This window comes from Balaenoptera ricei, chromosome 1 (genome assembly GCF_028023285.1).
Source record: "Balaenoptera ricei isolate mBalRic1 chromosome 1, mBalRic1.hap2, whole genome shotgun sequence".
In the NCBI taxonomy this organism is placed as follows: Eukaryota; Metazoa; Chordata; class Mammalia; order Artiodactyla; family Balaenopteridae; genus Balaenoptera; species Balaenoptera ricei.
Window position 1 is genome coordinate 114,319,859 of NC_082639.1, and position 25,069 is coordinate 114,344,927.

Consider the following 25,069-nt stretch of genomic DNA (forward strand, 5'->3'; position numbering starts at 1 on the left):
CAGGCAGACAGGGAAGGACAGCTGCAGAATCACGGGCAGACATATGTGAGCTGGAAAAGGACACACAGAAACATGGATGGATATAAGAGGCACTCACAGAGACAGATTAACAAGGTCACACACAAAGTCACATGAATACCAGGCACGGACACACAGATACAAAGGACATATGCATAGAGATGGACTCAGGTGATGCCTCAGATCTGTGAAGGGGGCTCAGATGTACCTGGCCCCCTTAAACCACTGGGCTGAGGGGAAGGGATTAACCTCAAGTGCCAGGCTCTGCCTTCCAGGGCCCTGCCCATCTTTCTGTCTCACTGCAAAGAGCAGTCAGGACCCAGGTTGGAAGGGCTAGGTGTGCTCCTGGATATGCACCTTGGTCAAGGTGAGGGAGATCACTTACTCCCTCTTATGTCACATTTATTTCAGCTCTCAGATTTTTTTTTTAATTAATTAATTAATTATATTTATTTTTGGCTGCATTGGGTCTTCGTTGCTGTGCGCAGGCTTTCTCTAGTTGCGGCAAGTGGGCGCTACTCTTCGTTGCGGTGCACGGGCCTCTCATTGCAGAGCACAGGCTCTAGGCACGCGGGCTTCAGTAGTTGTACCGCGCGGGCTCAGTAGTTGTGGCTCCCGGGCTCTAGAGAGCAGGCTCAGTAGTTGTGGCGCATGGGCTTAGTTGCTCTGCGGCATGTGGGATCTTCCCGGACCAGAGCTCGAACCCGTGTCCCCTGCATTGGCAGGCGGATTCTTAACCACTGCACCACCAGGGGAGCCCCTCAGATGTTTTTAATTAGGCCTGAAGTCTTGCTTCTTTCTGGCTCGCAGCCCAATTCCGTACAGGTGTCTCGGGCCCTGGCTCTTCTTGGGGTGTTTTATTCCAACTCGGGGTTTCAGTGGCCTCGGAAGCTTCATCAGTTCATTTACAGACCTCTTTCCCTTTAAGCTATTTTCCCTCAATCCGTCACCTTCCCAGACTCCCTCTCATTCCCGACCTCACTTGCAGTTTCTAAGAGCACTACGTCTCCCATAAATCTTAGCGCCCAAGCAGCTGTTTTAGGGAACTTCAAGTACCGAAATGCTCTCCTATCCGTCTCCGTGACTACCGCGGTGACTGATGGGGCTTGTAGTTACCTAGGAATTGTCAGGAGACCAAAAAAACTACTCATCCCAGGAGCCCTCGTGTCAGAGGCGGGTTTACCTCCTGTCTTTCTCCGCACCCCTTAATCCTTCCTCGGACTCCAACTCCCACCGTGCCTTGCGCTGAGCTCCCTGCGGCGGAGAATGGTGCTGTGGCCAAAGTGTTTTCTGGGAGTTGTAGTTCGTATATTGGTGAGACGAGGAGGAGGTGGAGTGACTCGGCGGCCATTAGCTGTGTGTAGTTGCCCGGGACTAGGAGCTTAAGTGGAGAGGGAAGGCTTATTCGGTGGAAATCAACTGTGGGCATGGGCCTCTACCGGGGCTACCCCTAGAGTACGGAGAAGGCGGGCTTTTTGGTTCCCCGCTCCGCTGACTGGCGGGGCCCACTAGGCCTCCGGACATCCCCGGTGTCAAGTAGGCCTCGTCTGCCGGCAAGGGCGCCCCAAAGGCGGGAGGCGCCATGTCGCTGGTTGCTTACGCCAGCAGCGATGAGAGTGAGCCGGATGAGGCTGAGCCGGAGCCGGAGGAGGAGGAGGAGGCGGCGGCCCCTACACCTGGGCCCACTTTAGGGGGCTTGTTCGCTTCTCTTCCCGCGCCCAAGGGTCCGGCCTTGCTGCCTCCGTCCCCCCAGATGCTGGCCCCAGCCTTTCCCCCGCCGTTGTTGCTGCCCACACCCACCGGAGACCCCCGGCTCCAGCCTCCTCCCTCCTTGCCCTTCGGTCTGGGAGGCTTCCCCCCACCTCCAGGCGTGAGCCCGGCTGAAGCGGCGGGAATTGGGGAGGGGCTGGGATTGGGGCTGCCCTCGCCCAGAGGCCCTGGCCTCAGTCTGCCCCCCCCTATCGGCGGGGCCGGGCCCCCCCTGGGGCTTCCCAAGCCAAAGAAGAGGACAGAGCCGGTGAAGATTGCGGCGCCAGAGCTGCATAAGGGGGATGTGAGTATCTGAGGAGGGCACCCCCAAACTGTCCGTTGGGTTTGGGCATGGGCTCAGCTGTGGGAGGGACTTGTGGAGATTCCGAGACTCCCTCCTGTAAGTGCATCCGTTGATTCCGGACCGCTGGATTCCTGGTACAGTGCGATTAATTGAGCTGAAGTTTGTCAGCTTTGGGGAGTTAGGGTATTTGTCCATGCGGGTGTCTTCAAGCTGGATTCGCCTGCAGAAGGGCCATATACCATCACCTGGCACTGACAGGCCCAGGCCTAGGGACACTTGGTTCCACTCCGCTTTGTTGCATCTTCACCGCAGGCCAGTTTTTGGTTTTTTTTCCTCTCTCTCTCTTATACTGAGAACAGCATAAAATCTGGTACCTGAGGTAACGGGAGACAGGATTCCTGAGGCCTTGCTGAACATTCAGGACTAACCTTTTCCTTTGCCTCTGAACTTAAAAGCATCAGGGTTCGGAACGAAAAGGATAGGAATCCTGGATTCTGTTTTTGAGGGGAGTTAGGGAAGAAATTGAGTATTTGTTGAGTACAGATCATTTGCCAGGCACTGGCCCTTTCCTTCAATTGTTACAGAACTCTGGGAGATAACATTCTAATTTTTACGGATAAGAAACAGGTGTCCAGCACGCAAGATCTTACCTGGCAAAGGGCAGAGTGAAGATTAAGGGTTTATCTGAACTCCAGGCCTGTGCCTCAGTTTCACGGTTTAGGTATTTCTCAAGCCTAGGTGAATTAGGACATTTGGCTCCTAGAGAGGCAACCAAGCTCTTGTCGTTTTCTGAATGTTGTATCAGAAAAATTGAAGGCCTTTTCTGGAGTGAACGCTTTGGGGGATAAAGGAGACAGCCTAGGGGCAGGTGATACTTTAGAGTTATTTGGAGTTCTTTTCCATTCTCTCTCTCCTAAAAGGTTAATTGGGTCAATCCCTGGCTCACCTTTGGTAACCCTCTGAGAGAAGCTGATTTTTGCCCTTGCTTTTCTTCAGACTTCCGGCTCTGCCTGGAGGCTATTTCTCTTCTCCCCCCCATATGTCCTAATGTTCTTTCCCTCACCTCTTTCAAATCTTGGCTTAAAAGACACGTTCTCGGTGAGGACTTCCTAGCCGACCTATTTAAATTGCAACTTCCTGTCACACGCTCCTCCCCATCCCACTTTTATTTTTCTCCATAGCACCACCATCTAAAATACTTTACCGCCGTCTAACATACTGTATATTTTATTTGCCTTTCTCCTTTTGCTAGTATACAAGCTCCATGAAGGTAGGCTTATTGTTTATTTTATTCGCTGCTATATCCCTGGTGGTTAAAACAGTGCCTGGCACATGCTGAGTACTACCTAAATATTTTGAGTGAATGAACTCAAATGAATATGGATTCTTTATAGAAGGAGTTTCCAGAATCTCCCTCACTACCATGTTCCAAATTTTTTTCCATATCGTTTCCCCCTTCTTTCTCACCTGAGTTTGTCATTTCTAAGTTTAGGTTCCCAAAAAGCCTTGTATTGCTCCACTGAAACTTAGTTTGGTCTTGATTTAACCTGGAACAAAGGAAAGTCCCTGAGTAGGACAGAGGAAAATAGGTTTGTTGTTTGGGGTGTTTTCTTTTCACAATTTTCCCACCAACTTTTCTCGCAGCCTAATTGTGATATATGGTGGAAGATGGCACTTTGAGCCTGCCTCCCTCCACCCTCCACCCTCCACAGTGACGGCGGAAAGGCTCATTTTTAGGTCTGCAAAGGTAGCATTAGGAAAAGTTGCTGGTAGAGGCTGTGGAATCTTCCATTTAGGCTGGCTGAAGTGGCAGAAAACTCTGAGGACTTCTAACTATCCCTCCTTTGTAAGTATAATTCACTAAATTCCTGAGGTGAATCCTGACGTGGATAATTAAAATAAAGCCAAATCCTAGCCCTTAGCCGGTCCAGTTTCCCATTTTTGTTCTGTTCAAGTTAGTATTTTTGTTTTCTGAACATATAGTTCCTGGGAAGCGTAGCCTAAGAGTTCCAAGATGATTAGGTGAGGGTGACCTTTACCTTTGAAATAGTTGTGGTTCTAAGGCCCTGTGGTTCCAAGCTCTGTGTCTTGTGCTTATTGGGCTCTCAGTAAACATTTGAGTGAATGAATTAGGTTTCCTTAAATAGTTTCTCTTTAGGGTTTGGTGCTGAAGTAGAAGTAATTAACTCTGAATTTTCATTCATTCATTTGTTAGTTCAGTATTGAGCTGCTTCTCTGTGCCAGGAGCTGAGAGTACAGTAGTGAACATGATAGATCCTGTCACAAAAGGAGTTTATGGTCAATGGGGGGAGACAGACAAGGAAATAGATTTTAGGTCAAGTCAGAGAAGAACCATGATAGAGCTGGTGCCATGGGAGCACTCCTTTGGGGGCACTAATCCAGTTCACAGGTTGGGGAGGCTTCCAGGAGGAGTCGATGTCTAAACTTCAGAGATGCGACAGATGAGCAGAAGGTAGCCAGAGAAAGGGGCGATGGAGAGGAGAACATCAGGCAGGGGGACAGAATGTACAAAAGCCCAGAGGTGAGAGAATGAAAATGCTTTGGGGGAACCTTTCGTAAGGCACCATGGCTGGAGCGCATGGGTGGGCGGGGCAGTGACGAGAGATGAAGCTAGAGAGAAGGAGGCTGAGGCTAGATGACAGTGGGCCTTGGATACTATGCCAAGGCCTTTGTACATAATTCTAGGGTAGTGAAGAGCCCTTGAAGTCTGAGCAAGAATTCTCTGATCACAGGGTGCTGAAAGGTCTGGAGGGAGCAAGACCGGCAGAGAGAGTGTGAGAGATGATGGCGGCCTGGATAAGGGAGTAGCGGGGGATGGAGAGAGCTGGAGGCTCCAGGTCTTTTTCTGAGGTAGACGTTTTAAGACTAGGGAATTGATTGGATGTCATGGGTGAAGGAGAGGATTCAAGGCTGACCCCTTGCCTTTTGGCTCAGGCAGCTGGGAGGGTAGTGGTGCCATTTATTTACGGAATACAGAGGCTGAGCACATTGGGGATTAGATTTAATTGGTTACAAGTATCAGAAACTGCTCCCAGCTGGCTTAAATGGAAATGTGTCATAAGTATACTGAGGTACCTTGGAAAGGGCCTGGAATCAGGAATTGGAGATCTGTCGGAGACCCCCACAGCTCCTCTTTGCACATTTGATTCATTCTTCTTTGTCTGCAGACCAGTTTCCACTTCTTAACTTTTGTTGCAGGTGAAAGATGGCCACCCATACCTCCTTGGTTTTTAGTTCCTTCCTTTTAGTGATTGGCTCAGATTGACCTACAGTCTTAGTCCCAGCTCTGGTTTTCCAGGGGAGAGAATATGATTGGTTTGGGTAAGCTCATCAATCAGCTGCAGTCAGGGGGCAGGGTAGTGCCAAATTTCTCTCTCCAGGTGCCCTGCAGAATCAAATTCAGTCAGCTTTTGACTTATGTGAGGAGTTAGGAATGATCCATAAAATGGAGAATCATCCTTTCCTTTTCCCTTCTTACTGTTCTTTTTCTGAACAGTGGTTTATTGTTGACTTTGCGGGCTTAGGGGATGCAGACTTCTAAAATTAGGATACCAAAAAAACAAAATTAGAAGAATAAGTTTGCTGTGAGAGTTTTCTGTCATGTAATGTGCATTACAACACAAATAGAAATCTTAGGGTTATCTGGATTAGTATTACCCATCCTTTTAGATTGTTTACCCAGGTAGTGGAAGATTTGAAGCTGTGAGATTGCGATTTCACTAATTTTGCTCATTTCTGTTAACCAAGTAATATAAGAGTTGACTGCGGTGGATTTAGCTAAGATTTAGCCCTAGATAGAAAGGGAAGGAGGAGCGCACTAACATCTGTGGGGCACCTGTGTGGTGTCCGACACTGTGCTGGGCACTTCAGCGACTCTGTAAGCTAAGTGTTACCCCTAGTTTACAGGTGAGGAGATAGGAATTTAGAGAACAGAGCTAAAATCACACAGTTTGGGAGTAGCAGAGAAGTCGTATTTGTACCCAGGTGTGTTCTGTTCCTTTCTATCATAGTGCCTACCAAAAAGATAGAAGAACCTTGAGCAACCAGAACTATGAAAGTGATACGATGAGCAGTGCAAAGGTGGGAGAGAAAATGGTGTCCTAACTGAAGGGCAGCTGTAAGAACATATTTGAGACAAAAGGGTAGAAAAGTTGATGAATCTAGCTGATTGGGATAACAGCAGAGAGGAGTGTAGAAGTGATTAGAGTTTGGAGCCTGGGGGTGGGGGAGTCTGTGCTTGGGCCCTGATTTTCTTCTTGGCTCCTGGCCCTGGCAACTAGTGATTGCTTTTTTGGAGAGGGAGTCTGTCAGGACCAGAGCCTGGAAAGATAAGAGGGAGGTTGCCACGGGGAACGAGGCTCTGATAGATTAGCAGATCCCACTGGGCCTGGCTTAATGGAAAATGCCTGTTTCCGTTCTTGCTCAGCAGTCTCTGGGTGTGTGTGTCTTGTCACTCTTGGCAGCTGGAACAGAGAGGACAGTGGTGGCCATTGAGGCTCAGGCTCTAATGAGGCCAAGAAGAAATACAATACTTTCTTCTTAAGAGACACAACCGGTTTGTGTCTCTAAAACCCGGGAATGCCTGTTCTGGCCCAGCGTACTTCTTCCAGCCCTGGGTGCTCCCGTATCTCTAGCGTCACCCTTCTTTCTGGGTCTAAGGAAACAGACCCACTCAGATCACCATTCACTGGTCTTTAGCATTCTCTAGGAATTGACTCCACAGCCTCCATTTAACATACTCCTGTGGAAAACAGTTTGGCAGGTCCTCAAAAAGTTAATTAGAATTACCATATGATCCAGCAATTTCACTACTAGGTGAAAAGAATTGAAAACGGACTCACACAGATACTTGTATGCCAGTGTTCACAGCAGCACTACTCACAGTAGCCAGTAGCCAAAAGGTGGCAACAGCGCAACAGCCCAACTTATCAGCAGATGAGTGGATACACAAAAGTGTGGTATATACATGCAATGGAATATTATTCAGCCTTAGAAAGGAATGCAATCTGGTACATGCTACAACATGGATGGACTTTGCAGACATCATGCTAAGTAAAATAAGCTAGACACAGAAGGACACCTATTGTATGATTCCATTTATATGAGGTACCTAGAGTAGGCAAATCCAGAGATAGAAAGTAGAGTAGAGGTTACTGGGGGCTGGGGAATAGGGAATTGTTGTTCAATAGGTACAGAGTTTCTATTTGGGATGATGAAAAAGTTCTGGAAATAGTGGTGATGGTTATACAATATTGTGAATGTACTTACTGCCACTGAATTGTACATTTATAAATGGTTAAAATGATAAACTTTGTGTTATATATGTTTTACCATGGTAAGGGGAAAAAACCCAGTATACTCATGTACCTCTCACCATCAAGGAAGTTCTTGTGTCTTAGTTAAATACTGTATTTAGGCTAAGCCCATTGCCTCTAGCTGGTTCCTGATAGAAGCTGAATTAATTTTTCTTTTAAATGCTCCAAGACAGCTGTATCCCCCCAACTCCAACCCCTACCCTGTGACTGGAGGATATATGGCACATCTCTTAGCTTTTGGCTTATTCATCTCCTCCTTTTTGGTACTCTGAACCGAAGTTTATTTTTCTGTTTGAGGTATTTGGATAATTCCTTGCTGAGCTTTCCTTTTGCTTCCTGTTAGTTTTCATTCAGGCCCCCACATGCTCATAAGTATTCTGAGTGGCATCTAGACCTCTTTTCATAGTGAACCAGTGACTTCTGTGTTTCCAACCTCTTTAGTTGGCTAAAGTTAGTTCAGGGGGCAAGAGGTGGTTCTCATTCTATTTCCTCACCCTCCCAATGGCCCTGGACTTCCTCTGTGGCCCTGGGTAGATTACTGAATGTCTCGGAGTCCTGTTTGTCAGCTTTAAGAGGTAAAGATTATTTTTACCCCTCCCTCAAAGATGAATAGTCATGACTTAAGAAGTGTTTAGGGGCTCAGCACATTTATTTTGAGGGTCTTAGTGTTCTGTTTTAGGGAGTCTGTCATATTTTGTGCCCATCTTGAGATGATTTATAATGGGGTTCAGTAGATGAGTACAAAATGTTCAAAGAAGGATGATTGTGAGTAGCCATAGCAGTTCTCTAAATCCAAAATTAATAAGGTGTTCCTAAAGTCTTTGTACAGTTTGTGTGTGCGTGCGCTTTTAAACTTAGGTTGACAGTGTAATGGAAACAATCTGACATTTAAGGAAAAATTGAATTTTCTTCCCACAGCTGATCTGGCCTTCAATTCTATTAGCCGTGGGACAGTTTGCCTACACTTTCAAAGTAGCCACTTTCTGTTTGCCACAGGATCTGAAAAATAAAAATATGCTTGTACAATTTTATAAATGTAATCGTCTTAAACTTGATAAAATTTTATTTTCAGATTGTTTCCATTGGACGTATTGCCTTAGATGTTAAAGTTTAAACGTGCCTGGGGACTTCATGAAAACCTTGTATACCCCATAGTGAGGTGGCTCTGTGTGGTCTGCTGGAAAGGAGAAAAGTCTTCACGGTCAAAAGACAAGGGAAATGGTCAGTAGCCCCTGAGGCAGTGGAAGTTTGGAACAGAGAGAAAAGGTCAAAAATGCTTGGGTGTTTGGGGCTTAAGGCTTATTCTTCGGTTGCGTTTGACATCTTGGCAGACCAGAGAGAATAGTAATCCTTGAAGTCTGTTAAGAATTTTAGTTTATATACATTTTCATGGATAGTAGCTCATGCAGTCTTTAGAACAGTGTTGTGACATGGATTAAGTATTATTGCTAACTGAGGCTTGGGGGGTTGAATGGCTCTTTGGGGATCCTCCCAGCCAGTGAGTGGCAAAGCTGAGATTGAAACCTGTATTTCTGATGTTGTGCCTTGTTCTCTCGGCTGTATCCTGTGGGATCTAGTGGGATCTGATCAGTGTGGATCTCAGGTCTGGACACGCACACAGCTCAGCTGCAAAAGCATGGGAGCCTAAACTGATTCAGGTCCTGGTTCTGCCGTGTACTAGCAATTATTTAACCTCTCTGAGCCTTATTTTCCTTACCTGTAAAGTTGAGATAATAATGCCTACCTTGAAATTTTATTCAGGATTGAATTAAAAACTTGTGAATAAGTTGCCTGACACATAGTAGCTACTCAGCAAATGACTGTCCTGTCCTTTACTGCCCTTTCCCTTACCTCCATATTTAAGTACTAAGACAGATTTCTCTTTTTTTAAAAATATATATATTTATTTATTTTGTTTACTTATCTTTGGCTGTGTTGGGTCTTCATTGCTGCACACGGGCTTTTCTCTAGTTGCGACGAGTGGGGGCTTCTCTTTGTTGCGGTACATGGGCTTCTCATTGAGCTGGCTTCTCTTTGTTGGGGAGCACGGGCTCTAGGCGCGTGAGCTTCAGTAGTTGTGGCACACGGGCTCAGTAGTTGTGGCTTGTGGGCTGTAGAGCGCAGGCTCAGTTGTTGTGGTGCATGGGTTTAGTTGCTCTGAGGCATGTGGGATCTTCCCGGACCAGGGCTCAAACCTGTGTCCCTTGCATTGGCAGGCAGATTCTTAACCACTGTGCCACCAGGGAAGTCCAAGACAGATTTCTCTTAACAGGTTTTTTTTAATACTACGATTGGCAGCAGTTAGTAATTAAAATCATTGTGCACTGACTACTGTGAGGTAATATTGAACCGTAAGATAGGGCCTTGGCTGTCAGGAGTAAAGGGAAGAATACGCACGTGAAAAATGTAACATTTTTACAGAGCAAGCACAAATGAATCGTTAGCATGATGCCACCCCAGACAAATGAATAACTTAGGGACACAGTGAAAAAGAGCAAGGTGAGCTTCTTCAGGAAGACTTTAGGAGTTTCGAGTCAGGAAGTACAGAGTGCAGACTGACAGGAGAGTGAGAGGTGTCAGCGATTCAGGTAGGCGAGAGGGAGTAATAAGGTGGGGGCCTTACGTGAAAGAAAGCACAAATGGAGGATCAGCCAATTCTTTGAGGTGATGTTGGAACCACACTTGATGCCCTTATCTTTTTACTGCTTTTATTACAGTTATTTGGGTACTTGTCATTCTTCTTAACTGGACTGTAAGTTTCTTGAGGGCAGGGACTTTTTTCATGTCATGGCACACAAGAAAATCTTTGAAGCACAGTGGGGCAAGTGGTACAGGCTGTGCCTCTGGAAACCAGTGGGCCAGGACCCTACCTGCTCCAAGCCCTGCCTGATGCCCTGTGGGCTGAGTGGATCAATATCATCATAGTACCTATAACCCAGCCATAGGACACCAGTTGGGAAGCTCTGTCTGTAGTACCTGGCACAGTGTCTTGCATACAGTAGGTTCTGAGTAATAATGATCAAAAAGTCCTTGTAGCACACAAATCCAAAAAGGAACCTGTGGACTTCACTGGCGGTCCAGTGGTTAAGACTCTGCGCTTCCACTGCAGAGGGCGTAGGTTCGATCCCTGGTGGGGGAACTAAGATTCCGCATGCCATGTGGTGTGGCCAAAAAAATAAATAAATAAAAATAAAATAGAAAAAAACGAAAAGATCCCGAAAGGAACTTGTGAGATATGAGGGTCAGTTGAGAAAGACAGGCAGAGGATTTGAGTTCTTTAGAATCTTGGAGATGAATAGGATCTTAGATTCTTGCCTAATCACCTTTATTTACAGATGCCCCAAACCAAGGTGCTAAGAACAAATGGAAAACTTCTAAGGTTCTCAGTTTGGATATTAATTTTTTAAAATAAAATGTGAAAGCTTGCTCTTCATATGCCTTGCATCTTTCTGATAGTTGGAGATGCTGAGGAACTGGTATTGAGCTAAAAGTTTAGACGTTTTTAGTGTGAGAGCTTGTATTAGAAACAATCCTGGTGAGTCAGAGGGGTAACACAGATGAGCTCCCTTCTTGCTCCAAATTCTCACAGTCATCATTTGCTTGCCTTCTTCCTGGACACAAACAACTCTGTCTGGCAGACAATAGATCATACTTGGAGAGGGAATGGATTTCTCCAATGGCTTTGACCTTTAATACCTCATAGAAGAGTAGTTAACATACCACTTAATCCCACCGGAGTTCCCCAGCCCTGTGGTTATGTAGTCTATGTAAGTGGTTTTAGAAGTGAAACTGAGATTGGGTGAGATTGTGGGCCAAATCCCATTCATCTTCTAGTGGACAGATTTATAGGAAGAAGAATGGGTGTAGCTTTTTCTTTCCACCAAAGGCTGAATGGGAGGAAGTAGTCTTAATTTAAAGGACTGGAAATTGATGCTGAGAAGGTTGTGCAACAGGTCTGGGGTATGGGGATGAGTGACCAGGGGCGGTCAACGCATACCTTGTTCTCTGAAGCTGTTCGAGAGCAGGAAGGAAGCTCTGCTTGTTTAGCTGGTTCTGGGGGGTGCACCTCTCATACAGAGGAGGGGCTCGGACAAGATGATGGCCCCTGTTGTCCAGTCCTTTATTTGTGCTTCATTTAATGTGAGTGCTTCTCCACTGTCCTTAAACAGTGAGACCTCACTCCGTTTCTTTTTCTCTCAGTCAGATTCCGAGGAAGATGAACCCACAAAGAAGAAAACTGTCCTTCAGGTAAGCTTTGTGACGTAATAGAAGCCATTTCTTCTCTTCCCATATTGCTTCCTGAAAGACGGGAAATTTCCAGGTCAGGCTTAGAGCAAATGCAAGTATTGGACAACTGCCTGTTTGGGTGTAGTTTTGTTTTCCTGATAACATCAGACCTCGTGCTTCTCTACCCTCTCCTCGCTGTTCCCTGGCTTTAGCGCACTGGCGTCTCTCCTAGAGGACAGGCGTGGTAGGGAGATGAATTGGAACTCAATTTGATTCATTACATTTCAGGTAAAAGGATTATTTAGGAATGGTAGAATAAACGGATTGGTCAAAATGTTGTTATGGAGCATCTGAACTTTAAAATTATCCATCTTCTCCCTGCCTCATTTTTAACCTGGAAAAGAAACACTTAAATAGCACTTACCAGGCACTAAGTGCTATACCAGTGTTTAACTGATTTAATCCTCCTAATAGTGCTTAAGTCATAGCGTTATTATCATCCCTGTGTTACATACAAGGAAAACGAGAGCTTAAGGAACTTGCCCAAGGTCAGACAACTAGTGGGGACAGAGCTGGGGTTCAGACTGAGGCAGTCTGACTGTAGAGTCCAGGCTCTTATCTGCTGCATTTGGCTGCTGCTCTGTCATCAAGACCAGAAGTCCTTAACCAGACAGTGTCGGGAGATGATCTCGCTGCTGTTGCCTGTTTCCCCTTGTCCCCGTGCCTTTATTCTGGCTCCCAGAAGTTTCTTCCTGCTCAGCTCCACACTCGGTGATTTATACACTCTCTGACCTCATGTTGATTATATGCCTCAGGAAGAGCAAAAGCAGTTCTGCCTTGAGACTTCCCTGGTGGCAGAGTGGTTAAGAATCCGCCTGCCAATGCAGAGGACATGGGTTCGAGCCCTGGTCCGGGAAGATCCCACATGCCGCGGAGCAACTAAGCCCGTGCCCCACAACTACTGAGCCTGCACTCTAGGGCCTGCGAGCCACAGCTACTGAGGCCTGCGCGCCTAGAGCCCGTGCTCCGCAACAAGAGAAGCCGCCGCGATGAGAAACCTGCGCACCACAACGAAGAGTAGCCCCCGTTTGTTGCAACTAGAGAAAGCCGGCACGCAGCAACGAAGACCCAACGCAGCCAAAAAAAAAAAAAAAAAAAAAACAGTCCTGCCTTTATAAGGTTGCTGTCTCATGATTTAGGTATATGATGCTGAAGTTGCTCCTTCTCCTGACTCTGTTGAGGTGTCACTTCCATGGCTGGGAGGTGTTAGAAGGACAAAGTCATGTGAAAGAAAGATAACTAGTGAGAGTGATGTTGTGTCCATATTTGTAGTGGGTGATGGAGGAGGAATCATGGAAGATACTGACTTGCTGAGACTGAATGAAGCCACTTGTTCTCTGTTATCTGAATGGCTTCCTGGAGGACGTGGACTGGCAACTAAAGAGACGAGAGGACACTGGCTCAGAAGGCACCCCAGGAATAAACAGCAGTCTTCCAGATGGTGGGAAGAGATGAGTGCATAGAGAAACTCTGAGCTGTTAAGGCAGAGTAGGGACCCAGCACTGCAAAGGGATGTAGCCGTGATCCCAGATGTATCTGAGAAGTCAGACACTTTGAAGGTAGCCTGAGGATGTGCTCCACCTGCCACCTCAGTCTGGTTTTTATGAACCTGAGCCTCTGGGGTCTACCAGGCTGAAATGACCCAAATCTGTGAACCCAGACAGCAGGGAGAAGAGCCCATTTTCTGGATGAACAGTTCTGCCTGGCCTGCTTGACTCAAAAGTCTTATTTTACTCATTCTGGGCATTTCTTGGCTGAGAGAGCTGAAGTACATGGGTACTCCAGGACGGTGACACAATGACCTTATTCCATTCTCCTTTTTCAGACTGACACCTCCCTCAGCCCTGCAGTTAGGCCAAGCTGGCCCTGTAGCACATGGAAAGCAGAATCCCAGAGATTCTTATGAATAATAGCAACTCTGGTTGGGCTGAGGAACACTGGATAGGCTGAGCCAATTAGCTTACAAATTGATAAATTAAATGCATGACTCTGGCATAAACAAGCTGAATATACCCCGTCTGTAGGGCTTTTCTTGGGTGGGGGAGGGAACTTTTGGCGGTATGTATGAATGTCTTTTTTGGACATAGCCTTGCTCTTGACTTTGAGTAGCAATCCAAAGGAAGCAGGGAGTACCCATGTTAAGAGGAACCTTTAGGACATAGGGAGAGGTTCAGTGATCAGCTGGAGAGAGCCCTGGGCTTTTTGGGAAGAAGGATGATGTATTTGCCAAATGTATTATCATATTTGCAAAAAAATCAGAGTCAGGGAAGGCTTTGTGGCAGAGGGAAGAGGAGCTGGGTTGAGATGGATGAGGAAAACAGGGATGACATCTTACCTTGGGAGAAGCGGACAGCAGAATGGCCTGAGGTAGGAGGAGTCAAGTCCAGTTTGGATGACGTTAGTGGGCCGAGGTAAGATGGAAACAGGGCTGGTAAGATTTTAGGCTAGGGCACATATCTGTAATGCTTGTTCTTAATGTCAGTAGTATGTATCATAACATCTCACTTGTCATCTTTCTTCCCTCCTTACCCAAACCTGGGCTCACCAGGGATCCAGTGAGGGGACTGGTTTGTCCGCCTTGCTTCCCCAACCTAAAAACCTGACTGTGAAAGAGACTAACAGGTTGCTCCTGCCCCATGCCTTCTCCCGGAAACCCTCGGATGGCTCCTCTGACACTAAGCCCTCCAGACAGGCTTCTAAGACCAAGCCCTCTTCTCTCGCCCCTGTTGTGGGCACCACGACCACCACTCCATCGCCCTCTGCTATCAAGGCTGCTGCCAAGAGTGCCGCCCTGCAGGTGACGAAGCAGATCACACAGGAAGAGGACGACAGTGATGAGGAAGTAGCCCCTGAGAACTTTTTCTCCCTCCCTGAGAAGGCCGAGCCGCCTGGAGTTGAGCCATACCCTTACCCCATTCCCACTGTCCCTGAAGAGTTGCCTCCAGGCACGGAACCAGAGCCGGCCTTCCAGGACGATGCAGCCAATGCCCCCTTAGAGTTCAAGATGGCAGCAGGCTCAAGTGGGGCCCCTTGGATGCCTAAGCCTGGGGATGACTACAGCTACAATCAGTTTTCCACGTATGGCGATGCCAATGCCGCTGGTGCTTACTATCAGGTGGGTAAGAGGCGTGGAGGGCAGGCCAGGGAATGTTGGAGTGTGGCCGTCAGGGAGAGCTTTGAGCCAGTGATAAGGCCTCTGTGGCACCACTTTGGCTGAATTAATGAATCTTCTGGTGTCTTGGTTTTCCTGTACCTGTCAGGCCTCAAAACATACTACCTTTATGCTAAGTCTTGAAGTCTGACAGGTCGAAACACATAATTGACCCGTTTATTCTGAAAACAAAATGTCATTGTAGGAGCTGATGAAAGGTATAGGGAGAAAGTGGAAGAGGAGCAGTCTCTAGTCTTAGAGATCCCAGGTAGCTTCTGCAGATGTGGGTGAGGAGGATAAGTGAACTGTGGCATAGACTCCTAGACAGCAGTGAGTCCGAGAAGAGTTCTGGAGGTGGGGAGTGCTGAGGACTGCAAGGGAGGGGAGGGACTGCGGAGGACAGGAGGGAATCCGGAGAGTCGAATGCAAAGGGGAATTAGAATGGTGAGAGGCCTCGACTGAGTCACAGGAAGTTGAAGGGACTGAGTCAAGTCCCTGGAAAGAAGATGCTGGAGGACCGTAGTTTGGGCAGAGATAGAGAATGGGGTTTGAGGGTGGTTTGGAGTTTGAATCTCAAACTATGTGAGTCTATTACTTAACTGCCTCTCTGAGTCTCAGATTTCTCAGCTCTCGAATGGGAAGAATACTAGCAACTTCAGGGTTGCTAGGTAGAATTACATTGGTTTCGCGTGGTGCCTGGAACATAGCAAATGCTCAGTAAATGGTTATGATAACTTTTTATTCACATGTTATTTGGAAGAGCTGTTTAACTTGTTCTCTGTGGCCTCAGGGAGTGAGCATATATGAGGCCAGGTTGTAAATAGGTTTAAGAAAGACTTTTCCAGTGGTCAGAGCTTCCTGAGATGGAGAGTGCTCCAGGAGTTCGGGGACTCGCAGCAGGGGTGGAGGTGGGACAGAGGCCTCTGGCTGGCCCTGTGGCTGGGCAGCTGTAGGAAGTTTTCCTGCCAGCATGCGATGGTTTCAAGACTTCTGTCTTCTTCAGCCAGTGTGATTCTCTGAATGGTCAGTGTTAATCTTATCTACAGTCTAGGTAGTGGGCTTTGAAGGGACTCTGTTCTGATCAAAGACTTTGAAAACTATTTGCTGTTAAACCTTGTTGTATCCTGTAGGCTGATCAGGGACAATGCATCTCCCCTCAGGTTGTTAGAAGGAAGGAGGAACATGAGTGTTTTGATCTCTTTAGCAGGAAAAAAAAAAAAAAAAAATCTAAGAAACCACTAGTTTACATCCAGCAAATGAGTATTAGTTGGAATTCTGTATGCAGTTATAAACACTATTGAGGTAATCTGTGCAAATTAAAGCACTTTAAATACAGTAGGGGGCCCTGCAATTTAAATGTATGTTATTATCAATACTTTTTATTAAAGTTAATTACTCTGGGTTTTTATGTATTATTTTTAGTCAGAATTAAACCTTATTTTTCATATAGCTCACTATAAAATGAATGTTTTTAGAGGAGCATTTCTTGGAGTTCTGGGCAAAGGTGGAAGAATTAGGAAAAAATGCAGGCAGGGAGGAAACAGCTTCTCAGCTCTGTGGCTGCCTGACTCGGCCACAGTAGGGGCCTTGCCCTTGCCTTCACCCCTCTTCCTCTAGGGTCCATAACAACATCTGGACAGCTCACCTCTAAAGGGGAATCATCAATTCCTGAACTAAAAATCTGGTAATGCAAACCTGGTTTGTTCCCAGCTTTGTAAATTCCATACCACCCTTGCAGTGGTTGATTTTTATCAGAGATCTGCAACCTCCCTGCCTGTTATAGGCGATCCCCTGTGTCCAGGGTGTAGATAGGACGAGGAGCAGGAATGGCATGCCTCACACCCTCTCACCTCTGCTCACACTGGATTTTACTGGGGTCTCATGAGCAGGAGGAGCAGGGCTGAGGCACAGTAGAGGTCAGGAGTGGGAATCACTCTTGGGAAGCAGCCAAGGGAGCAGGGTGTAAATTGAAGCCAGAGAGAACGTCTTTATTTCTTATCTCTCTTCCCTAAAAAATATCCATCTGTCTGGATGGTGCAGGTGAGAAGAAACTCTGGTTCTTGAGTTATAGGGTAGGTCCTTAGGATCTGTGCTTTTACTGGTCCATTTGAGGGTCTGTAGTGTGGGTGTGGGTGTCACCACTGCCTCTTTGATGAGGGTTTTCTTTGTCCCCTCTCCACTGTGCCCTCAGTTGGTGTGTTTTTTTCCCTCCTTGACTGCAGGATTATTACAGTGGTGGCTACTATCCCGCACAGGACCCGACTCTGGTCCCCCCACAGGAAATTGCCCCAGATGCCTCCTTCATCGATGACGAAGCAGTAAGTTAACAAAGCACAAGTGACCATCTTTGACCCCTGGACACCAGGTTTCAAAGCTGAAGCTAAAGGAAATTCTTTCTTTCTTTTTTTTTTTTTAAACGACATTCATTTAGGATTAGGTTTGGCAACATATAATTGAGAAACTTCAAGTAATACTGGCTTATGTAAGGGAAGTTAACTTTTTTCTTCATAAAAGAAGGCTAGAGGTAGGTAGGCGAAGGCTGGTATGGCAGCTCCACAAAGTTGTCAGGGATCCAGTCCCCTTCTCATCATTACTTTGCCCATCCCTAGGTTGTGGCCTTTATTCTTATGGTTAGTGATAAGAATAAGAATGTAGCTAAGTCCACTGCCATCATTACTGCATACCAGGCAGCAGAGTGGAGAAAGAAAGTCACCTCCCCTTTTAGGAGACTTCCTGAAAGTTCCTAAGAACACTTCCCCTTCTGTCTTACTGACTAGAACCTGGTCACATGGCCATATCTAGTTGCAAGGAAATGTAGTCTTTTTGTTGGGTGGTAATATGCCTAGCCAAAACGTTGGGTTCATTCACACTAACGGAGACAGGGAGAGTGGATTTGGGGAGGGAACAGCAGCCACAGTAAATAACCCTGTGTTTCACATCACTGTGTTCCCTGCTGCTGAGCTTTTCCCCAGCTCAGCACAAGGGAAGATGAAAACCCCATGTCTTGCGGCCATCTGGTCATGTTCAGGAGATAAAGTATTCCATCTGTAGCGAGGTCACAGCCTATTAGGAGTGGGTTGGAGAAATAGGGGATTCTACCTCTTTGCATGCAAGTTCTTATAAAAATAATTTTCTTCTCACCTTTTCACAGAAAGATGTGCATCCCTTTGCAAACTTCTGCCTGTGGTTAATACTGTGTTCATCCACTTCCCTGTGTATATCCTCCTTGACAAGTTCAGTAGTTAGGCCCTTTTTGTTTTAAGCCTAGGAGGCGGCAGAGAGCTCATCCAGTGGCAAAAGTCAGCTTCTTATGGGTAGAGTGACCCCAGGAGGCCTTGGTAATGCTCAGACCACAACCTGGGTTTCATTGCAGGTTTCCGAGTGTTCTTGAATTTAATTCCCCTTTGCTCACACTCCTTCTAGGCACATCTCCTGGTGACTTGTGGTGTGATTTTTTTTTTTTTTTTTGAGGAGGAAAGAGTAGCAGTCTCTTAGAAAATTTGCCAGGTATTTTTTTGAGGCTTCCTTTCTCCCCATCTCTACGTTCTCCTTCTCTAATGTCTGGTCTGGTGTGCGGTCTGCTGATTTGGTGATACTGAACCAATGAGAAGGAACAGACAGACATGTTAAAAGAACCAAGTTTTAGAAGAGAAATCCTAAAATTTTTTTTTTTTTTGTACCCTTAATTTGAAAATAGTGTGCAGTCCTTTTAGGCAGATACAATTTATAAATAATTTGAATACAAATTCATATCAGTGATTCTCTGCACTCACTTATGTTTGGGAATACATTTTGCCCTTCCTTTTCCTGAGGCCAGGAAAACTTCTGAGAAGTAGCCTTTCACCTGGCTTTAAGGCCACTTGGTAGGTGGCACGGTGAAAGGACATACTGCATAGAGAGAATTAAGGGTGCAATGGAATTGGGGAGGCCCAAAACCATTCTATAAACTCTGGATCCTTGGTGACATCTCCTGACCCCCTACCCAGACCCCCCACTCCTGAATTTTTTTCCCCTTTTCCAGTTTAAGCGGCTGCAGGGCAAAAGGAACCGAGGGAGGGAGGAGATCAACTTTGTGGAGATCAAAGGTGATGACCAGCTCAGTGGGGCCCAGCAGTGGATGACCAAGTCATTGACAGAAGAGAAAACCATGAAGTCATTCAGCAAAGTAAGTGGGAAAGGTCTAGTGGGTGGCCAAAGCAAAATCTGACCCCATACCCCATTGTTACTGTCCCGGCACCTTTAGCAAACACCTGTTCCCCTTGGTACTGGAGTGTACACCAAGCCTCCCAGATAGAGCTCCCGCCTTTCAGAATTTGCAGCACTTTGCTCTCCATCTGGATGGTGGAGTCTGGTTACTGAGATTGGATGGTTGAAACAGTTTCCTAACCTGCAGTTGGGAAGATGTCGGATATGTGTGGCTCCTTCCCTGGCTGGACAGGATCCATAGCTGCCCCTCCTCCTCTCTGCAGTCATATCCCTCTCTCCATCCTGTTTTTTTTTTTTTTTTTTAATTAATTAATTTATTTTTGGCTGAGTTGGGTCTTTGTTGCTGCATGCGGGCTTTCTCTAGCTGCGGCGAGCGGGGGGCTACTCTTCGTTGTAGTGCGCGGGCTTCTCGTTGCCGTGGCTTCTCTTGTTGCAGAGCACAGGATCTAGGCACGCGGGCTTCAGTAGTTGCGGCTTGTGGGCTCTAGAGCGCAGGCTCAGTAGTTGTGGCGCACGGGCTTAGCCGCTCTGCGGCACGTGGGATCTTCCCAGACCAGGGCTCGAACCCGTGTCCCCTGCACTGGCAGGCGGATTCTTAACCACTGCGCCACCAGGAAAGCCCTCTCCATCCTGTTAAGTTGGGACCTGGCACAGCACATCTGTGAGGTGTGGGCACAACACAGCCTCAGAAGCCCTGGGGTCCTAGGTGCTGAGTGTACATGTCCTTCTCTCTCCTTTCTTTCCATTATTTATTGTAGCCAGCTGTAGTCTTTTCAGATGCTTTATTCCTCACATTTCCCACACCATACTCCTACCTTCTTGCTGCTAGTTTTCTTCAGTCAGTATGATGAACATCTCTTCACCTAGTAGCTGAGTACAGCAAATGTGGACATTTATGAGCCTGCCACAGGGGGGAAAATGTGGGGAAGCCCTGGATTCTAGCCGAGCACCAGCAAGGCCAAGGTCGGGCATTTTATTCCCTTCTCTGTCCATTTTCTTTGCTTTGTTCTGTGGCCACAGATGGCCATCTGAGCCCCAGCCATTTGTTTTAACTGAATGTTGGCGGCCATACAGGACAGAGCAAAGGATTGTGGTTAGATCAGCATAGATCCATCATTGTTTACTGGAAAAACCACTTAGGAGAGCATGCTCTACTAACTGTGGGTCGAGAAGCATCATCACGTAGTAATAGCTACTGTTGTCAGTGCTCACTGTGGGCCAGGAATGGAGCTGGATGTTTTATGTTTGCCATCTTTAACTGTCATATAAAATGATATTAAATAGCATCAAGGAATTGGAGTTTGCTATTTTCCCAGGTCTAAGGTTTTTTTCCATCATCTCATTGTATTGAGCTAGATAGAAAAAAAAGGAGAGAAAGATACAGTTCCTGTCCTTGAGGGGTTTACAGTGTAGTTGAGAAAAAGAGATTTAAGGACACTTGAGTGTAAATGATTATGGTGCAAATTGATTACATAAGTGCTGAGGAGACTCCAGAGAGGAGTTTTGGGAGTTGGGTGGGGCTGATTAGGAAGCTTCTAGTCTGAGACAAGACTGGCAGAGGACAGAAAAACCGCAGAATGAAAGCCCAGACCAATATAGACTTTGACAGTAAATCATTTGCATCAAAGTTTGGTTAGGGGTTCAGTGCAGTTACGGGTGGAGGCTGGAAGACTGGAGAGAGGTGGGGTGATGGTGAAAATCTAATTCCAGGGAAGTTGTTTGTTGGCAGTTACTAGAATGAGGGAGTGGGGTTTCAGCCAGAGGTGACTGATGGGAGAGAGCTTGGTAAGCAGCAGGTAGGAGATAGGCTAGACATCTGGCCTGACTGGGGAGAGGTGGACAGAGATGAAGAGGGCCTAAAGGGGAGATGGGCAGAGGGGGTGGTGAGGGGTCTGGAGGGCGGGAGGAGGAAGGTCTCCTGTACCCTGGCACTTCAGCTGTTTTAGACTGACTGCAGGCAGTAAAGCTGGTATCAAGTGCCCACTGTGGGCAGAACACCATGCTTGGTGCTGGGGGCGAGGTGGGGTTACCAAAGATGTAGTAGACAGTCCTGACCCCACAGAATTTCCAGTCTAATGGGGATGTTAGCTGGCTATTATAGGCAAGTAGTCTGAGCTTGGGATTTTTGCATAATGGCTTTAATAAAAATAACTGTAAGTATACAGACATAAAAACAGCTCCAAGCTGACTTTTTCCCCCTAGGATATGGGCTGTGTATAGTTGGTTTCTTAATGCCCAACCTTGCCTCATTGGGGCACGTGAGAAACTTCCACTTTTCTTTCAGTGGGTTAATGATTGTTTTCTTCCCTTGCAGAAGAAAGGTGAGCAGCCAACAGGCCAGCAGCGGCGGAAACACCAGATCACGTATCTGATTCATCAGGTGAGAGGGTTGAGGGCCCTGGCCTGCTAGGCAGGATCCCTATAAACCTGGGGATTTGAAGGCTGAGATCTAGGCTAAGAAGCTTCCAGCAGGCACCCTCCCCAGTTCTCCATACGGCCACTAGGTGGGGCTGTGTCCTTCAGAATTCTCCTCTGCATCAGTCTCACTTCGGATAAGACTCAAGTACAGGTGCTTGGAATAAACTCTGTAAGTGAAAATTCAGATACTCAAAGCATAAAAGTAAGAGGGGGAAAAAAAAAAAAAAAAGAGGGGAGTGAAATGGTTTATCATAGGGTTCTTTCAAATAGCAAGTTTATCTGATAATTTAAAAAACTTTAGGGACTTCCCTGGTTGCACAGTGGTTAAGAATCCACCTGCCAATGCAGGGGACACGGGTTCGAGCCCTGGTCTGGGAAGATCCCACATGCCACGGAGCAACTAAGCCCGTGCGCCACAACTACTGAGCCTGCGCTCTAGAGCCCGCGAGCCACAACTACTGAGCCTGCGTGCCACAACTACTGAAGCCCACGCGCCTAGAGCCCGCACTCCACAACAAGAGAAGCCACTGAAGTGAGAAGCCCGCCCACTGCAATGAAAACCCAATGCAGCCAATAAATAAATTTTAAAAATTAAAAAAAAAACTTTAAAGAAAAATTGGTTCACCAACTTTTAGCAAAACATCCACCTCATGAGGAAGTTGGTTTTATTTATGTTCTCCATTTCTATGGCAGGAAACATCAGTGCAAATAATTCAAAATTACAGATAATCCAGAATATCTTCTGGAATTAGAATATGTCTTGGTATTTATTTGATAGGACCTGGCAGCTTTCAAATAATTCACTGAATCACTAAATATCTTTTCAAGACCTACTGTACTAAATGCTGTCAAGGGTACAGACCAGGAATAAGACTCTTTCCTGGCCATTTCCCTGGGGAGTGTATATGCTGGTTGGTGATTTCAGTGGCAAAACTTGCTTTCGTTGTTCTTATCATATTTTCACATTCCTTTTCAGGGACTCCTTTGTACCCTTACCCTGTCTTGTTGTTTGTAGGGAAAGAATTTGAGGGTAGGGTCTTTCAAAAGTTTTTTAAATTTATTTTTATTTTTTAATTAATTATTTTTTTTTGCTCGCTGCTCCCCTGTAGGGTCTTTTTTTAAACCCAAACCCTTAGCACCCCACCCCATTCCAGGGGAAATGAGCAGGTATCAGCTAGCTTGTGGGAGTGGGGTTGAGGAGTCCCTTTTCTAGGGTGGCGCTTGTACCTTCCCAGAATGCAATGTAGAGCCAGGAGTTGTCGTGGTCAGAAGGAGAAAGCATTAATTCTAGTTCCTTCCAGTCAATTTTTCACAGCTTCAATTTATACTTTAAAGTGGTGTGAATTTCTAGGGTACCATATACACTGTATTCAACACAGCAGCAAACTGTGGCTCCAGACTTGGTTGGTGTCCTGTTTTGACCTGTCCAAGTCTTCGAGGCTGTCCTCTCCCACCTGGCTAGTTAGGTATCCAAGGTAGCCAGTTGTCTTTCTTTCAGATGCCAAATTCAATTTCTCATTTGTCCATTTCCTACTTGAGCATCTCTGTTTTAATTCTACCTGATGAAGGACCAGGATTCTTGAGTCTTTATTCTGCTTAAACCCTATTAGCTCCCCAAAGAGATGGTTTTTCTTTGCTTTCTCAGGGTCTTCCCCTTCTGCTTGAATAAGGGAAAATTAAATCTTTCAAGGGATTTGCTTTTTCCACATAATTGTTTTGATGGGAGAAAGACTTTAAATTGGGAAGTGCACAGAGGCAAGAGAAAAATATTTCTCAGAACCTTTGTGTGACTCTCCCCTGCCCCCTCTTCCTTGCATAGGCTAAGGAGCGGGAGCTGGAACTGAAGAACACCTGGTCGGAGAACAAGCTCAGCCGCCGGCAGACCCAAGCCAAATATGGATTCTAGGGCTCTGGACCTGACTGCCCCCTGGATCTCCTGCTGCCCAGCTGGCCGGGCCCCCAGCTTCATCTCTGGGACCCCAGCTGTTCCAAGCCCAGGATCTCCTTCCCTGAGGACCCAGCCCTCGCCTCTGCGAGAATGAACATATTTGATAGATTTTTCTTAACAAAAGTTAGAAAATTCAGCTCCTTTCTGTCTTGGAGCTAGCAAAGACTCAAGTGATGCCTCAGAAGGGGCTCTGAGTTCTTGGATGGGAGTTTTGCTCCCTGTTGGGTGTGATGAAATGTTGAACCCCTCCATCTTTTTTTTTTTTTTTTAAAACCAGGGATGTCTGTTGAAATAAAACATTCAGTCTGACAGATGCTGCCTGCCCTGACCCTTTCCTACTTTTAAGTGAGGTCTCTTTTTTTTGGACCCTTCTCATTTGTTATCCTGTCCTTGGATCTCAATATTTACTTTGTGTAAAGCAACCTCCAAACTATCATGAGCTGTCTTATGATTACTTTGCATCTTTCTGAGTACTCACCATCTAAACTGGGGTCATGGCCATTGAAGACTCTAGGAATTGTACGACAATTTTGTATGGGACAGGGGCCTGTGATCCCAAATATGGGAAGTATTGCTGATCTCGGGTATCTCTGAAGACTGGGGGAAGTCAAGGAGATTGTTTCTGTGACATGAAAGAGTTGTTGGACATGAAAAAGTGGTGAAATGCCTGTCCCTAAAGATGAGTCAAATTTATACTGGTTGTCATCGACCTGGACTGGTTTGGAAGCTTTGCATAGAGCTTGGGGGCTAGACAGATCTTGGATATTTCTGGACTCCTAGCTTTTTGCTTGAGAGGGAGGGGCAGGTTGGGTGGGTGGGTGGATGGATGAGGAAGGGAGGTGGCAGGGTCTATGACTTGAGTTAGCTGTAGGGCACTGTGGTGCCCAGGAGCCGCAAGATAGGTGGCATGATTCCTCCTCGGAGCAAGGTTCAAATAGAGATGGAAGATACCGGGTATCGTTCACAATGCAGCATGCAAATCCTACTGTAGACACTGCTGAAACCTGTTGCTGAGGGTACTAGGACTCCAGTAGGGCGTAACTGCAGTGGCTTCCTGCAGGAAGGGACTGTTAAACTCCTGCAAGAAGAAAGGCCTTAGATGCTAGGCAGAGCAGCGTTAATTGGACGAAGATGCCTGACTCTAGTCGTTGCAGGTTCTGAATGGGGAAAACACTGGGAGGACTTGGTGTATGACAGTCCTGGTGACAGCAAGGCTAAGGCCAGAGGGGCAGTTTGAAGAAGTGTGTGCTGGGGACTTGGGGACTAGAAGGAAGTGAGGAATCTCGCCATGCTTCTGGTCTTGTCGGCTGGGGTAACTTGAGTCTGTTTCTCATTAAGTACAGAGGAGGGTTTCATCACTTACAGGAAAAGCACCCGCTTATCTGAAATCTGACCTACTTCGGGTTGGAGCCAGACAGGGCTCCTGCATCCCACAGGGACACTTGGGCTGTAGTTGTCCAAGTCAGTGCATCCAGCCAGCCTTCAGCAAGGAGCATTAGCCCGTACCACCACTCCCACCATCCACAGAGGCACTGAGGGCTGAGGTCGCCCCTCTGGGGTGTCATAGTGAAGTGAGGTGGTGAGGTAGGCTCAGCAGGGCCCCAGAGTCTGAGGTCCCATGGAGTCCAGCGCTGTTTCTGTATTCAGTACGC

The 25,069-nt window shown here is 46.7% G+C and overlaps 1 protein-coding gene across 1 annotated transcript; it reads left to right on the plus strand.

Moving 5' to 3' along the window:
* The first annotated feature begins 1,341 nt into the window (after positions 1–1,341).
* On the plus strand, positions 1,342–23,850 carry PRCC (proline rich mitotic checkpoint control factor). The gene is made up of 7 exons (XM_059934142.1): positions 1,342–2,071; positions 11,608–11,655; positions 14,243–14,809; positions 17,068–17,163; positions 18,867–19,010; positions 21,366–21,431; positions 23,289–23,850. The coding sequence occupies exons 1-7, from the start codon at positions 1,601–1,603 to the stop codon at positions 23,373–23,375; spliced, it is 1,479 nt and encodes a 492-aa protein (XP_059790125.1). The 5' UTR covers positions 1,342–1,600; the 3' UTR covers positions 23,376–23,850.
* The last annotated feature ends 1,219 nt before the right edge of the window (positions 23,851–25,069 follow it).

Coding starts and splice junctions, on each gene's coding strand:
- PRCC (XM_059934142.1), top strand. CDS start 1,601: ATGTCGCTGGTTGCTTACGCCAGCAGCGATGAGAGTGAGCCGGATGAG. Junction 11,656..14,242: donor AGAAGAAAACTGTCCTTCAG/GTAAGCTTTGTG, acceptor TGGGCTCACCAG/GGATCCAGTGAGGGGACTGG. Junction 17,164..18,866: donor CCTTCATCGATGACGAAGCA/GTAAGTTAACAA, acceptor CCCCTTTTCCAG/TTTAAGCGGCTGCAGGGCAA.